Source organism: Capra hircus, chromosome 8, assembly GCF_001704415.2.
Source record: "Capra hircus breed San Clemente chromosome 8, ASM170441v1, whole genome shotgun sequence".
Taxonomy (NCBI): Eukaryota; Metazoa; Chordata; class Mammalia; order Artiodactyla; family Bovidae; genus Capra; species Capra hircus.
Window position 1 is genome coordinate 52593545 of NC_030815.1, and position 14303 is coordinate 52607847.

The following is a 14303-nucleotide window of genomic DNA, read 5'->3' on the forward strand; positions in this document are numbered from 1 at the left end:
TTGCAAATGATCTATCTAAAGAGAGATAGATAAAAAATACTTTTAAAGTACTTTATTTTGTAGAGCTGTTTAATTTGCATGCACTCTCAAGGATAGCTATTATATAAGCAGTAGATATTACTGCAGTAAGTCAAGACTTGGTTGAGCATGCACTGCAAATGTAGTTAGCTCCTCTGTACCAACATTGGTAGGAAGAGCGCATTTACAAATGCATTAATTGAATGAAAGCAGCAATTTCTCGAGCTTGGAGGAATGAAAGGCTTCTTACCACTTGGTGGTCCTATGTCTCCACCTGCTGGTGAATCTGAATGATCTGTCTCTACTTCCCAGTCAATGCGTGATGGAGACAACTCAGGGTCGGCATCGATTCCGGCAGGCAAAGGACCTGACTCAGGGTCTTCGTGAATATGCAGCACAACTGGCTGGCCTTCGGGCTGTCTGTCTGTGGTCTCAGCATGGTTTTCCTGGTTTCTTTCATCAGGAAGGGCAGAAAGCAGTATCTCTGCTGCTTCGCTCCCCAGAGACTCATCCTCTGGAGTCCCAGTTTCCTCTGTGGTTTCGATGCCAGGAGTAGGTTCTGTGAGATAGGACAAATCAAAGGGAGGTGTGTAAGGTGCCAACTCATGCTTCAGGGCATCTTCTTCCAAGGAAGGGTCGCCACCATAAACAAAGTGTTCAGGCTCTTTCATTAAGTCTTCATCAATATTTTGGCCCATGACTTCATACTCAAAGTCACCCCATGAGGCTTCAGATGAACAGATATCCTGCTTCCCTGTCTCCCCATCAAATGGCGTTTCAGGAATGCCTTCTGATAACGTCAGCTTACTCATGTCATCTATTGTTCCCGTGGACGTGTTGAGACCCGAAGCATCGCTGAAACTGTGGTCGAAGGCAGCTTCGCTGACATCCAGACAAGTGTCTGAGGCTAGCAAAGCATCAGGAACCATGGCAGCACTCTCAGTAACAAAGGGCTGCTCATGGTCCAACAAGTCCCCTGCATCAGTCTGCCTCTGAGGAAGAAAGTCATCTGATATCGAAGACCTACTGTCGTCCACAGTTGGCTCTTGGTAAGTTACACAGATACCAGTTTCCACATTTTCAATCATTGAGATTGTTCTGTCAACAGGTTCCAAAATTGGTGCCATAGCTGGGTTGGCTCCTTGTTCTGATGCTTTTAAGCCTGTATTGTTTTCACCATTAATTTTGGAAGGTTCAGGAAAACACTCGTGAGAGGAAGGCTGAGATGAGTCATTTGTGATTGTCTGCTCGCTGACTGGAGGCAGTGGAATGACATTTTCAGAGGACAGCTCTGAAGTATAAGGGGCGAATTCCTGCCCAGGCTCCTGTCTGGATCCTTCATCTGCGTCTGGCTCAGTGAGATAGAGCTCACTGGCCTCCCCTTCAGGCCCCAGCCCAGCATCAATGCGCTGCTTAGTCTCTGCCTTTACTTCATAATCCTGACAAACATCAGGGCTGTTGGAAGCCTGGGAATTGCTGTCGTGGCCGCAGTGAGTCAGTATATCAGGATTCTCACCATCTGTCTTCACACTGAAGGGCTGTTTCACACCCACCCACAAGTCGGGCGAAGCTGAGGCCAGGTGCCCACCCTCTTGGAAGTTGCCGTGTAAAATATCTGGAACAAACGTGCCCTGGGGGCCCTCAGTAGGGGTAGAGTCACTCCATTCAGAGCCTGACTTGTTCATCATCTGGGTGGAAGAACTGACAGCAGGGACATCTTCAGAGGTGATGTTTGAATTTGTCATTTCACTTGGGTGCGATTTTTCTTCTTCCCACCAATTTGTTTCTTGACACTCAGTTGTTGCTACACCAGATACAATGCATCCATTTTCATCTGCGTAAGTACAAGACGAGTCTGGCTGGTCCCAGGCAGACAGCACTGAATTCTGACACTGTTCTTGTGTAGGTACTTCAGAGGAGAGTTCGTCACCGGCAGAAGACATGAAGGTTTGTTCTCTGGAATCTGTGTCTTTAATCTGGTCCAATATTACAAGTTGGTTAAGCTGATCAGCTTCTGGGTCTGGCTGCCTTGGTTGAATGTTCCAAAGTTGCTCGTGGGCACTCTCCCCATTATCATCTAGAAAGGGTGACTGATGGTTATCACTGAAAGGATTGGTACCATGTAGTGCCAGGGATTCAGTATCACCCTGAATGGGCACTCCCCAAGGACCCATGTTTTCGCACACTGAGGAATTCATTTCTAGCACAGCACTTGAGTTAGATAATTCCCCTTCAAATGCACTCTTGATTGGTCGCCCTTCCTGTAAGGAGGCCTTCCACCACTCTGTGCTCTCAGCTGAGAAGTCAGCCATTTCTAATTTAGAGTAATTTTCATTATTTGGTTCAGCTTTGGGAGATATTTGCCATATGACATCTCCTGTCCTCCCCATTTCTGGAGAAGACCTTGTTTCCTTATCGACTTCTGTCACCTGTAATTCAGTCTCCCTTACTGGTGAGAAATTCCAGCGATCAGGGCTGCTTTGTTGATCATCACAGGATGGGTCTGACTTATTCTCATTCTCTGCTCGCTCTGGACTGCTTCTATAAACAGAACATTGCTCAGATTCAGGATCTGCTGTGGCCAAGGACTTATTAGATTTATTCAATGAATCCCAAGCTCTGAGTTCACTCGGAGCCACTTGACAAGTATCCGAATGGATCTCTTTCTCCACTGACTCTTCGTAGCCTTCACCATCATCATCAGAAGCTGAGCTTGTTGAAATGAAGCTGGTGTCCTCTGGCTGTACAGTTTCAGGAAGATCATGTTCATGTTTCTCCTGATGGCTGACCACTAGATTTCTTTCCTGATACGTATCTGAATATTCAGAATATCTACCTGTTTCTGGGCTGGATAAAGAAGAAAAGGAATCACCATCTATTGAGTCACCCCAAAACTCTAAAAATTTAGGAACCTTGTGATCTAAGCTCCTTTCAAACCTGTCCATTCTGTTTTTCTCCAAACCCTGCATTTCAGTAACTACTTCTACATGACCATCAGTAGTCATTAGTTCAGATTCTTGGTGATTCTGTGTACTCCAATCATTTTGATTTTCCTTCTCATGCCCAGTACTGGGTCCTTGGTCCCAGGAAGGCAGTGCAGCCGAAGAATCATTTATGTCAGGACTGGATGCACTTGAAAGCGTATACTCACTGGAAATACTATCTCTGTCATCATTTCCTGATAAGCTGGCTCTTGGAGGGCTGTTTTCAGTATTCTTAACTTCGAGATTCATTGTTCTCTCAGAACTTGCACCACTGACCAGCACATCACTGTCTTTAGGGCCATCCCAAGAGTCCAGGCCTTGGGGACATTCATCAGGTGGCTCTTGGTTAATTTTCTCTGGCAGAATGTCACATTCTTCAGATTTCTCCACATCCACTTTAGGTAGAGACACACTTTTTGTGGAATTCAGCCTACCTGGAATTTCAGTAGTTTCACTTGAATTTCTTCTGGGGCTTATGAGGTGTTCTTCACAGGTCTCTCTTGCTGGCAAGTGATCTTCGGACACCTCTGTTTGCATATCACAGGGGTCTGGAGTGTAAGACCCCTTCTCCTGCTCTAATACTTCCTGGGGTTCCTTGGTCTGAGGACTGGAAGTCACTGAAAAATTTCTGATTTTGTCTGGTTCATTGGAGATCTCTTGATGATCAGATGCAGCTGGGGATGGGCATTCCTGGCTATCTTGCTCTTTTTCAGAAGCTTCCGAGGCTCCATCCATTAGCTCATCACTGGAGTGCTCCCTATCAGCAGCTCCGTGGAATTCCTTCTCACTTTCCTTTTCTCCATCGCTAGGACCCTTCCAGGGATCTGAGCATGCAAAATGCTCTGGGTTCTCAAGTCTGGTCACCAGATACGCCGTATCACTTGGCAGGGTTCCTCTGCATGTGTCCTGCTTGTCAGGATCGATTGTTTCAGACTCACTGGCTCCAGAGGCTTCCAGCACATCTGCAATGTGACTATCCTGAATTTTTTCTAATGAGCTGGTTGTTTCAGGAGGTGACCTGCTCTGTTCTGTATCTGCAGCATACGATGGGCTAGGTAATATTAATGATGAAACGGCATTATCTCTCATGACAGAATCCCAAATACTATTCGCGATCAGCTGCCCACTTTTCTCATTCAGCACGTGGTATTCATCAGGAGCCACGTCCAGGCTGTGCTCAGAAGAGGCAGGGAGTTCCCAGTCTGCCTGATTTGCCTCCTGATACTCCACGCCCCAGGGTTCCACCTGTCTCACTGAAAATCGGGTTTCAGGTTCGCTACCTTCTGCCATGTACCCTTGTGCCTGACCTTCACCAGTGATGGCCACACCCGCACTGCAGTCATCCCAGTCCAAGTCATTGTCCATATCTGAGATGGTTGCAGTAGACTGAGTGTCCTCCAGAATCACTCTGTTCCATGTGTCGAGGCTGTCAGGGGCTGCCTGCCGGGCGTCAGCACTGCTGTGCAGAAGTGTGAGCTGTCGGTTCGTCTCGTTGTACAGCTGCATCATGCTGGGGTCGTCATAACTGGACTGGCTGCTTTCCCCCACATCATCCTCCAGGGAGACATTCTGATCGTCCGTGGGCTCTACCTGGAGTAGATCTTTATCTGGGCTGTGAGCGGCATTTATTTCTGAGCCACCATCGGCCTGAGATGAAGCCCACATTTCCAGGTTCCCAGGACCTGAACTAATTCGATTTCTTGGTGGCTGCTGCGGGGACTGAGGAGGCACGTCAGCGCCCCCTGCAGTACAGTTAGCATCTTGTGACTCAAAACCCTCCCCTTTAGTGAGTGGCTTGTCTTGGGTTTCTTTCTCCTCTCTGGCCAATGTCGGTGAAGTGTAAGAGTCAGAGGTGGAGTAGTTGGTATCTAAGGGGGAGGGCACTGAGTCTTCCCCCATGTTGGATGCACTGTAGTTAGAACATTTATAAGATAAGAAGGAGTCCTCCCACGGGGCTGGGACATCTGAACCTCCTTCCTTGTTACTCTCCTCGAAAAAGTTCCAAGAATCTACATTTTTGTACACCTTGCCCGTAATTGTTGGGTCCACCACACTGTTCTGATGGGCCTTTGCTGGCTTAGAACTATTCCACGGATGATCCAGATCAGACGTGGGATTTCCAGATATGAGAATATCATCCCTGGGGTCATGGTTCTTCTTGCCCCAGATTTCTGGAACTGCTTCATTATTTGCCTCACTGGGTGAACTGTCCACGAGGTCTTCTGAAGGGAAAGCAATCCCGCTTTTGGCCATGGCCCACTCGTTTGGGTCTCTCACAGAAGGTGTCTCGCTGCTCGTTGGGTGCAGATTCCAAGTATTCTTCAAAGCTTTGGCATCACCTTCTTCACCAAATGCACTCCAGGCTGGGAATGACGCTGCAGCAGCTGGTTCCTCGTCATCTGTGGGGTTTCCCCATGGCTCAGGCATGGCGGTGGGAGAGCGGTCAGAACGCCACAGGGCAGCGAAGTCTTCTATCAGGTGGTTTGTTCCGTGAGGAGAAACACTCAGCAAACGTGATTGCTCAGGGGGCATGTCCTGAAACTGAAAGCTTTTCTCATCTGAGTCTTGAATATTCTTGTTGCCCAGCCCAGGCTGACCAAATTCTGACTTCCAGGGACTTGACTTTGGGAAGTCGAGGTTCTTGGGTTGAAATATAGAGTCTGAGGCTCTCCTATCAGCTGGGTTTGGCTTATGATCTTTCCAGGACTCGGGGCTCTGGAAGACAGATTCCTGCTTGCTGGAACTCCATGCATCCGCAATATTTTTAGAGTCAATTTCCAAACCATCCCACCAGCTGCTGCATCGTGCCCGGGTTAGAGGTGGCCCTGGGTGACCTGTGTTGACTGTCTTGGGGGTCACATCTTCTGAATAGAGCAGAGCTGGTTCTTCAGTGGATGGTGAGCTTTCCACAAAGCTGTTCATAGGTGTTGGTGGGATCCTCTTTCCAACAGTTTTTAGACTTTCTGGAGAAGGAGATTCATCTTGCATAAAACCTGTCAGGCTCAAATTTCTTTCAGAATTATCCCCGGGACTTTCTTGTCTTTGGACAAACTCCTCATCAAATTCCACGAGGCTCTCTTTGCCAGCCCCCGACAAGAGAGAACTGGATGAATAATTAGGCATGTCCATCCCCCTCCTGTCAAGTTCTTTAGACCCCATGGTGAGCTGTCCTTCTGAGGAATCGCTGTTGGGAAAGAAGTCATCTGTTGGGGAGTAGTCTGCAGAATGGGAGGATGGCTGGGACTGCCCAGAAACCCTGGGTGCTGGGTCAAAGTTGAAAAGGTCGAATGATTGACCGTGTTCTCCAGAGCGGGCATGCTCCTCGGCTACTGCTCCTTCGGGGATGGGACTGTAGGAGTCAAACCCTGGGAGGAGGCTGTGGTGAGGCCCTGCCCCTTCTCCCACAGGGCTGTCGTCACTAAGGAACACGGAGCTCTCCTTGGATGAGCGGCTGCTCCTGATGGTGGCCAGCCCGCTGTCTGGGCTCACCAGGTCCGCATTGACATCCACCTGGGCCTGGTTAGAATCGCCGAGATCGGGAGGGTTTTCCATGAAATTCACGGAGCTGGGCTGTGGCTCTACATCAGAACCATACAACTCCATAATCCCTGAAGATCCCTGGGAAAGCGGGGCACTGCCTGCCACCGCCTCTGTGGAGGATGTCCGGCTGTTGGAGGCCATCTCCGGACACCTCCTGTTGATGACTTCCTTGACAAGGAGAACCACCTGATCACAAGTCACTGAAGGGTTCTCCTGCTGGTACACCAGGATCTCATCACAGCCACACTCAAAGGGTTCCAGCTCCAGGCAAGGGTTCTGGCACTCTTCTAGCTCACAGCAGATCTGTCGGGGAGGAACAGGGGTTTGTGTGAGCACTCAGGTTCTCTTTGTCCTTTGCAATTTGTCTTTCTTAATTTTTTGTAATGTAAAATTAATCTGTGTTCATCTGTCTAGAAAAAAAGACAGAACTGAGAATTGTAGAATGCAAAACACACCAAATTCCACTTAATTTACCACCACATTCTCTAATTCAACCAAACTGGCTTTTGGTTGAACCCCAAATCCAGTTGCTCAGTTTTGCTGGCTCTAAAAAGTTATAGGTAAAGAGAGATAAACTATTTAAATCCTTTCCTCAGTGTAACTTAGTGCCGTCATCCAACAGGAGCAAAATTCAGCTTTGCGAAAGGCAGATATAATGCTAGTTGTAGACAAATCTGGGGGGAAAATACTGGACTAGGGAAAATGGTGCAGAAGGAAGACTCCTGTTTGTCATAGGCAGCTGAGACCTGCTTTAAGATAAAGGAGAAAGTAGGAAGAGGAAGCAGATTCCAGGGGCAGCTTTCTCAACAGCACTCAGGCTCCAGCTTTCTCTCCCTGCCCCCAGAAGCGCTGACACTGAGCCCAGAATAGACAGAGCTTCCGCTGAAAGTAGGGAGATGTGAGGCCAAAACTGCGCTGTAGCTCTATGACTTCCTGGGAAATGCTGAGGACATTTTGCACACTGGGCCTTTGAAATGGCCCCAGAGTTGAAGTGGAGGTAATAACAACAAAAACAGTTATAAATACAGAGCTCACATAGACAATAATAATAATTAACACTCATTGACTGCTTTCATATGCCAGGCACAGTTCTAAGGATTTTATGTGCAATACCTCCTTTAATCCTCACAATAATTTTACAAGGTAGAACATTTTCAAAAAAAATTATATTTTATTTATTTTTGACTGTACTGGGTTTCCACTGCTGCTCGGGCTTTTCTCTAGTTGCAGCAACTGAGGGTACTCTTCGTTGAGGTGTGTGGGCTTCTCACTGAGCTGGCTTCTCTTGTTACAAAGCAGGGTCTCTAGGGCAAGCAGGCTTCAACAGTTGTGGCTCCCAGACTCAGGCCCAATAGTTACGGCACGCAGGCTCAGTTGCTCTGCAGCATGTGAAATCTTTCTGGATCAGGGATCGAACCTGGGTGTCTTGCACTTGGGTGGATACTTCACCACTGAGCCACCAGGGAAGCCCCCCCAGTAGCCCTCCTGTTATCCCCATTTTTTCATTGAGGAAATAGAGACACAGAAAGTTTAAATAATTTGACCAATAACACGCAGCTCTCAATGGATGGAGCCACATTTTTGAACTCAGGCAACTGAGCTATAGAGGTTGACCCTTAACTGTGACTACATGGTCATAGAAGGATTCCTCTAGAGCAGTCCTGACTGTGTATTGCTTAAGATTTCCAGGAGATGTCTCTTAAGTGATAGATGGGGAGGGCTGGTGAGGGTGGAGTCAACTCAAGGGCTTCTAATCCCTTCATCTATCTTCTACTTCTGTCTGTTTTAGATTAACCAATATTTAAATCAGTTTGCTACAAAAAGTGATTTGAAACCACTGTTTTAGAGGCTTAGGAGACCTTAGTCCTGTCCCTAGGAAACCAGTGACCAAAGACATAATAAAATTTTATTTATAAGACATAACAAAAGTTTTGAAACTCTGTGCAGAACAAAGCACTGAAAAAGCCACAGGCTGGTGATGCAATTCACAGATGGGTCAAAAGGGTATCAAATGCATCTGCAGCAAGAGAAAGAGGCTTGTTCATATTTGAACGTAAGGGCACAGAGAACATGGAGAGTGTCAAAAGAATGGATCTCTTGGGGGACAGAAAGTGAGGATGTTGAAAAGAAGGGAGTTGAGACTTCACCTCTAGCCATCTGTGAGTAGACCAGGTGTCTAAGCCATTAGTGAGGAAAGATAAGTGATGAAATGGTTCTATGTCTGTGTCATCCATATTATCATGAATTATGTATAGTCTCATATTAGTTATTCAATATGCCTGATTTGCTATATCACTGCCCTATTTTCATTGACTTTTTAAAACAGGAATGTTGTTTTTTAAAAAATTACTTATTTATTTTGGATGCACTGGGTCCTTGTTGCTCTGCGGGCTTTCTCTAGTCGTGGTGAGCAGGGGCTACCGCTCTTCATGGCGGTGCATGGGCTTCTCACCGTGGTGGCTTCTCGCTGCAGAGCATAGCCTCTAGGCCTTTGGGTCTCAGTAACTGCAGCATCCAGCCTCAATATTTGTGGCTCGTGGGCTCTAGAATGTGGGCTCAGTAGTTGTAGCCCATGGGGGTCTTAGTTGCTCCATGGCACATGGAATCTTCCCAGACCAGGGATTAAAACCCATGTCCCCTGCATTGACGGGCAGATTCTTATCCATTGCACCATCAGGGAAGTCCTAATTTTGTCTACTTATATTACGAAAACGTTGGGTTAAACGACTCAGCTCTCAACCAAGAAGGTTTGACTGATTACCCAAACAGAATTTTATCATAGTACCTGGAGGAAAACTTTTTTTGAAAAGTATATGTTTTTCTCCAACATGTCCAAGGTATCCAAGGTATTTGATTAGTGGTCGTGTCAAAATACTAACTTTGATGAAAGCTTCAGATCAGTTATTAAGCATTGGGAACCAAACAGGATTTTGTCAGGGACTAAATTTTGTTAGTTATTATCAGGTAGCAATCCTCAAAGCAAACAGCACCCAAAGGACGATGACTTTCACTTGGGTGAAAAAGATATGATCTCTCTCTTTATGGATTCAGCCAAGAAAAGAAATGGTTATGGGGCTCTTTTAAAGTCCCTATATGGGTGAAGGGACTCAAAAGGTACAAACTTCCAGCTATAAATAAGTCACGGGGATGTCATGTACAGCATGGTGACTATAGTTAACAGCGCTGTATTGCATATTTGAAAGTTGCTAAGAGAGTAGGAGGGCTTCCCAAGTGGCCCAAGTGATAAAGAACCTGACTGCCAATGTAGGCGACATAAGAGACTCAGGTTTGATCCCTGGGTTGGGAAGATCCCCTGGAGAAGAGAATGGCAACCCACTCCAGTATTCTTGCCTGGAGAGTCCCATGGACAGAGAACCCTGGCGGGCTACTGTCCGTAGGGTCACACAGAGTTGGACAGAACTGAAGGGATTTAGCTCACACACAAGAGAGTAGAGAGTAGTTCTCATTGCAAGAAAAAAAATTATATATTATTAAAAATATATAATTATATAAAAATATCATTATATATATGATGGGTGTTAACTAGACTTCCCTCATAGCTCAGTTGGTAAAGAATCTACCTGCCTGCAATGTGGGAGACCTGGGTTCAATTCCTCGGTTGGGAAGATCCCCTGGAGAAGGAAATGGCAATCCACTCCAGTATTCTTGCCTGGAAAATCCCATGTAGCCTGGCAGGCTACAGTCCATGGGGTCGCAAGAGTTGGACACGACTTAGTGACTAAACCAACTAGACTTAATGTGGTGATCATTTGCAACATATACAAACACTGAATCATTATGTTGTCCACTTGAAAGTAATTTAAGGCTATCTGTCAATTATATCTCAACTGAAAAATGAAAAAAAGCCAACATTTACCTCACTGCCAATTCTGGTTAGTAACGGAGCATAACAGCTAAAAACTTAAAAACTGAATTAAAGCACTTAAAACTAATCAGTTAATTAATTTATAGCATCAAAACTAAATATTTGAGAAATAACTAGCCAACTGTGCAAAATACCCCCAACCTTTCTTCTTTTAAAGTAACATTTAAGCTACCATCAATTAGTTTATTAATTTATTTATTTTTGGCTGTGCTGGGTCTTCGCTGGGCTTCCCTCCAGCTGCACCAAGCAGGGGTTACTCTCTAGTTGCGGTGCACGGGCGTCTCACTGTGGTGGCTTCTCCTGTTGCGCAGCACAGGCTCTAGAGCACATGGGCTTCGGCAGCTGTCACACGTGGGCTCAGCAGTTGGAGCTTCCAGGCTCAATGGTTGTAGCACACAGGCTTCGTTGCTCCCCTGCATGTGGGATCTTCCCAGATCAGGAATTGAACCAGTGTCTCCTGCTTTGGCAGGCAGATTCTTTACCACTGAGCCACCAGGGAAACCCAGCCTCCAACATTTCTTAAAACTCGAATTCTAGGACCTTACCTCTTGGACCAATTTCTCTAAGCCACCAGTCCATTGCCATCTTCTACCCCATGTTCTGAGAGCCAGCAGATGGGGATTCGGTGAGATCGTTGGGTCAAGGAAGTTCTTACCTGACTGCACAGCTCTAGGTTCTCAGAGTACACAGCGACCTGTTGTCTGGGCTGCTGCTCCTCCGACAGGTAACTGGCCAGGAGGATGAGGACATCAAAACCAAATTTGTCTGTGAACGCTTTCAAATCACTGGTGATACTGCTGTGAAATGTACAGTTCTGAAACAACAGGTAATTTGATATTAACGTCAAGCTCTGGTGAATCATGCCACAAATTTCTCCAGTCTTAAGATGTATTGCCAATGATACTTATTATTAGATACAAATGAAATAAATACTTTTCTTTGAGAAAGTTTTCAAATTTTTCATACTATGGCTTGAGATATACATTCCTTGTTTTGTTTTGTTTTCCTAAACCAAGAAAGGAAGGCATCTTTGCTGTTACCATTAAGAACAGTTTGGAGAGGAACAAACAGCTTACCATCTTTTCCCTAAAACGTTTGACTTTGTAAAACGTACTTTTCCTTTTATTGTTCACATGACATAGGAATGTCTGTAGAATATTATTACAACCCACTAGAAAAGCAGGAGGAAGTTATTGGTTTTTTCTGTAAATGTTTTCTAATGATTATTAACTCCAAGCAGAGTTCCTGAGGATATACTCAGCTGAGTTTACCAAAGGCTTTTTATTCCAAAGTAGAAGTCTAGGAGATTTGTGTCAGGGATGTGATGTCAGATCTGCTTGCTCTTTCTATGTGATATCTAAAGAGGAATGAATAACTGTGGAAAAGGGACCCGTCATCACAGACTGTACCCAGACCGGTGGCTCACATCATCTGTGGGAATGTCCTGGCCTTGTCGAATTTTATTAACTACAACGAGACTCATTTTTTGTCTGCATGGTTATCTCTCTTTCGTAAAATAATACACTGAAGACCATATGTTACCCCCTAGCATAATGCCTGGCATATACTAGTTGCTCAAGAACAGTTTGTTGAATGATTGGAGAGACACAGAAAATCAACCTATGCTATATAATCCTTTATCATAGTATATACATATAATATTAATAACGCCTGTAAATGACAATCATATAATCATCACCTGATAATCCATAGCTCTACTCAATGAAAATCACCTTCATGTGCATTCAAGAGATATAAAGAATTCTGTTAATTTTTTCCTGATTACAAAGTCATCAGAATTATGCACGCCACTGGTAAAACATTAAAGCAGTACAGAAAAACAACCCAAAGGAAGTGGAAATACCACACACCTCCACCTCAAATAACCATTATGAAGAGCTAGACACTGCAGCATATATAGGTGCAGACTTTGTTCATGTCCAGGTGAATGTTTGTAAATGGTAGCTCTTTAACACTTGTGGATTCGATATTTGTAGCTTAGACTATTCACCAGCCACTTGAAATATCCAATAATACATGTACTCTGTATTTCTGCTGAGCTAAATGTCAAGGTTGACAAGGTCACCGAGAGAGAATATGAGAAACCTGGCCACTGGGTGGACCCAACCCATCAGTGGCTTCCCGGCCTCTAGGAGCCTTGCTGTCTACTCCTGTGGCCACTACTCTCATGAGGCATCTCATGAGGCTACTTTCATTTTTGGTTACAAGGAAGTGCACATGGGAATTCACAAAGATCTCAGGATATATTGCTGAATACAAAGGATCTATTGTATTGACCTGGTAATCAAATGTATGATGCTCAAATACAATAGCACACAGTCAGCACAGTATGCACACAGTCAGCTTTCATGCCTTTAATTTACTGTCCAAGTGTCATAATAAGAATCTTTAAATAAGTACTTCAAAAATTAATTCACTCACAAAAGTAGATTTTTAGAATGAGATTTTTTTCTTCATTGGACCTTATACATAATGTGCATTCAATAGCTAAAATTATTTCAAATCATTATTGGTGTTAACTATCAAGAATCTCAATGCTAAGCTTCTTGCTATTATAAATTGTAAAAAAAGATGAGGTCCCAAAGGAAAACAACAATGGACAACAACCATGTACATCTTATCTCCAGTGACTGAAGGCTTTGGCATAAAAGGACTTAGAATTTTTCTTTCAAAATATTTTTTTCATGATGTGCATAAACTCATTCCCCCCAACGTATTTATAAGCCCTTGAAAGAAGACACACCACTTCTAAAAAGATTTTGACACATGATAGTAATTACCATGACACTTCTAGCTGGGTCCCTCAGACAAGAGAAAGTTTTTACTGGTACCTGAGTGCAAGATTAGCACTCAAGAGAATCAGCATTATTCAAAGCCCTACTTGTGGAATACGTGCTATTCAAAAATGCTGGCTGAGCTCCAGTCTCTCTGGACTTTGTATTAAAATGATGGCCCCAAGATCTTGCTAAACTCTAATCCAGCAGGCATCTTGTTGGAAAAGCAGGGTCTCAGGTCACACTCCAGACCTACTGAAGCAGAATCTGCATTTCCCACAAATCCTAGGCGATTCAAACGCACATGGAAATCTGAAAAGCACTGCTCTGGGGAGCCATTTTTAATTTATGTATTTTCCTGTGAACCAACCCTTTACACTCTCTCAGTGCTATACGGGCCTCTTACTGACCCAGGCCCTCAGCTCCCTGCTGCTCATTCCAGCCTCATAATTAACATCACCTTGGAATGTGTACTTTTGGGCCACTTTGTCAGAGGTTCTCTTTTAGCAGCCCAGGATTGGGTCCAAGAATCTGTAATTTCATTAGGTACCTCAAGTGATTCTTAGAATCAAGCTCCTTTGTATAATAATTCCCCAGTTTTCCTCTGGGTGGCCCTGAATTCCACAGGATCACACAGAGTATTGATAAAACAGAGATTTATGTGAATCCGAGAAACAAAATACTTATCTTTTACAGTAACCCCAAAACAGAGATTATCAACTACTATGTCCTATCCACCCTAATAAAATTGCCCAAGCCAGATTCAATCTCACTGGCTTTAGGATAATGCCAGGAATTTCATGTTTAAAACAGAATCAAACAAGCAAAAGAGTAAGATTCTTCAGGAATCTGGGAGGCAGGGTTTGTTTGTTCTGCTTTTATGCTGGTGCTGTTTGCATAGGAGATAATTTATTATTGTCTTCTAGCTACACAGGGAGTCATGTGCTGTGACACCTCTTATGTTGCTGACAAGCTAGGCTGGCCCTGAATAAATACCACTTCATCATGAACATAACCCAACTGTAGATACAGGTTGGCATTTTATTCCCCCCATCTGCCTTCTACCTGATAAATTACTAT

At 44.7% G+C, this 14303-nt stretch overlaps 1 protein-coding gene across 6 annotated transcripts in view; it reads right to left on the minus strand.

Moving 5' to 3' along the window:
* The window catches only part of PRUNE2 (prune homolog 2), a 301538-nt gene that overhangs the window by 91726 nt on the left and 195509 nt on the right, over positions 1–14303 (minus strand). For all 6 annotated transcript variants that reach the window (XM_005683795.3, XM_013965995.2, XM_013965997.2 and 3 more), the window contains exons 7-8: positions 11084–11242; positions 269–6845 (exon numbers count right to left, since the gene is read on the minus strand). In XM_005683795.3, coding sequence (XP_005683852.2) covers positions 269–6845; positions 11084–11242 — 6736 coding nt within the window. The remainder of the gene's footprint in view (positions 1–268; positions 6846–11083; positions 11243–14303) is intronic.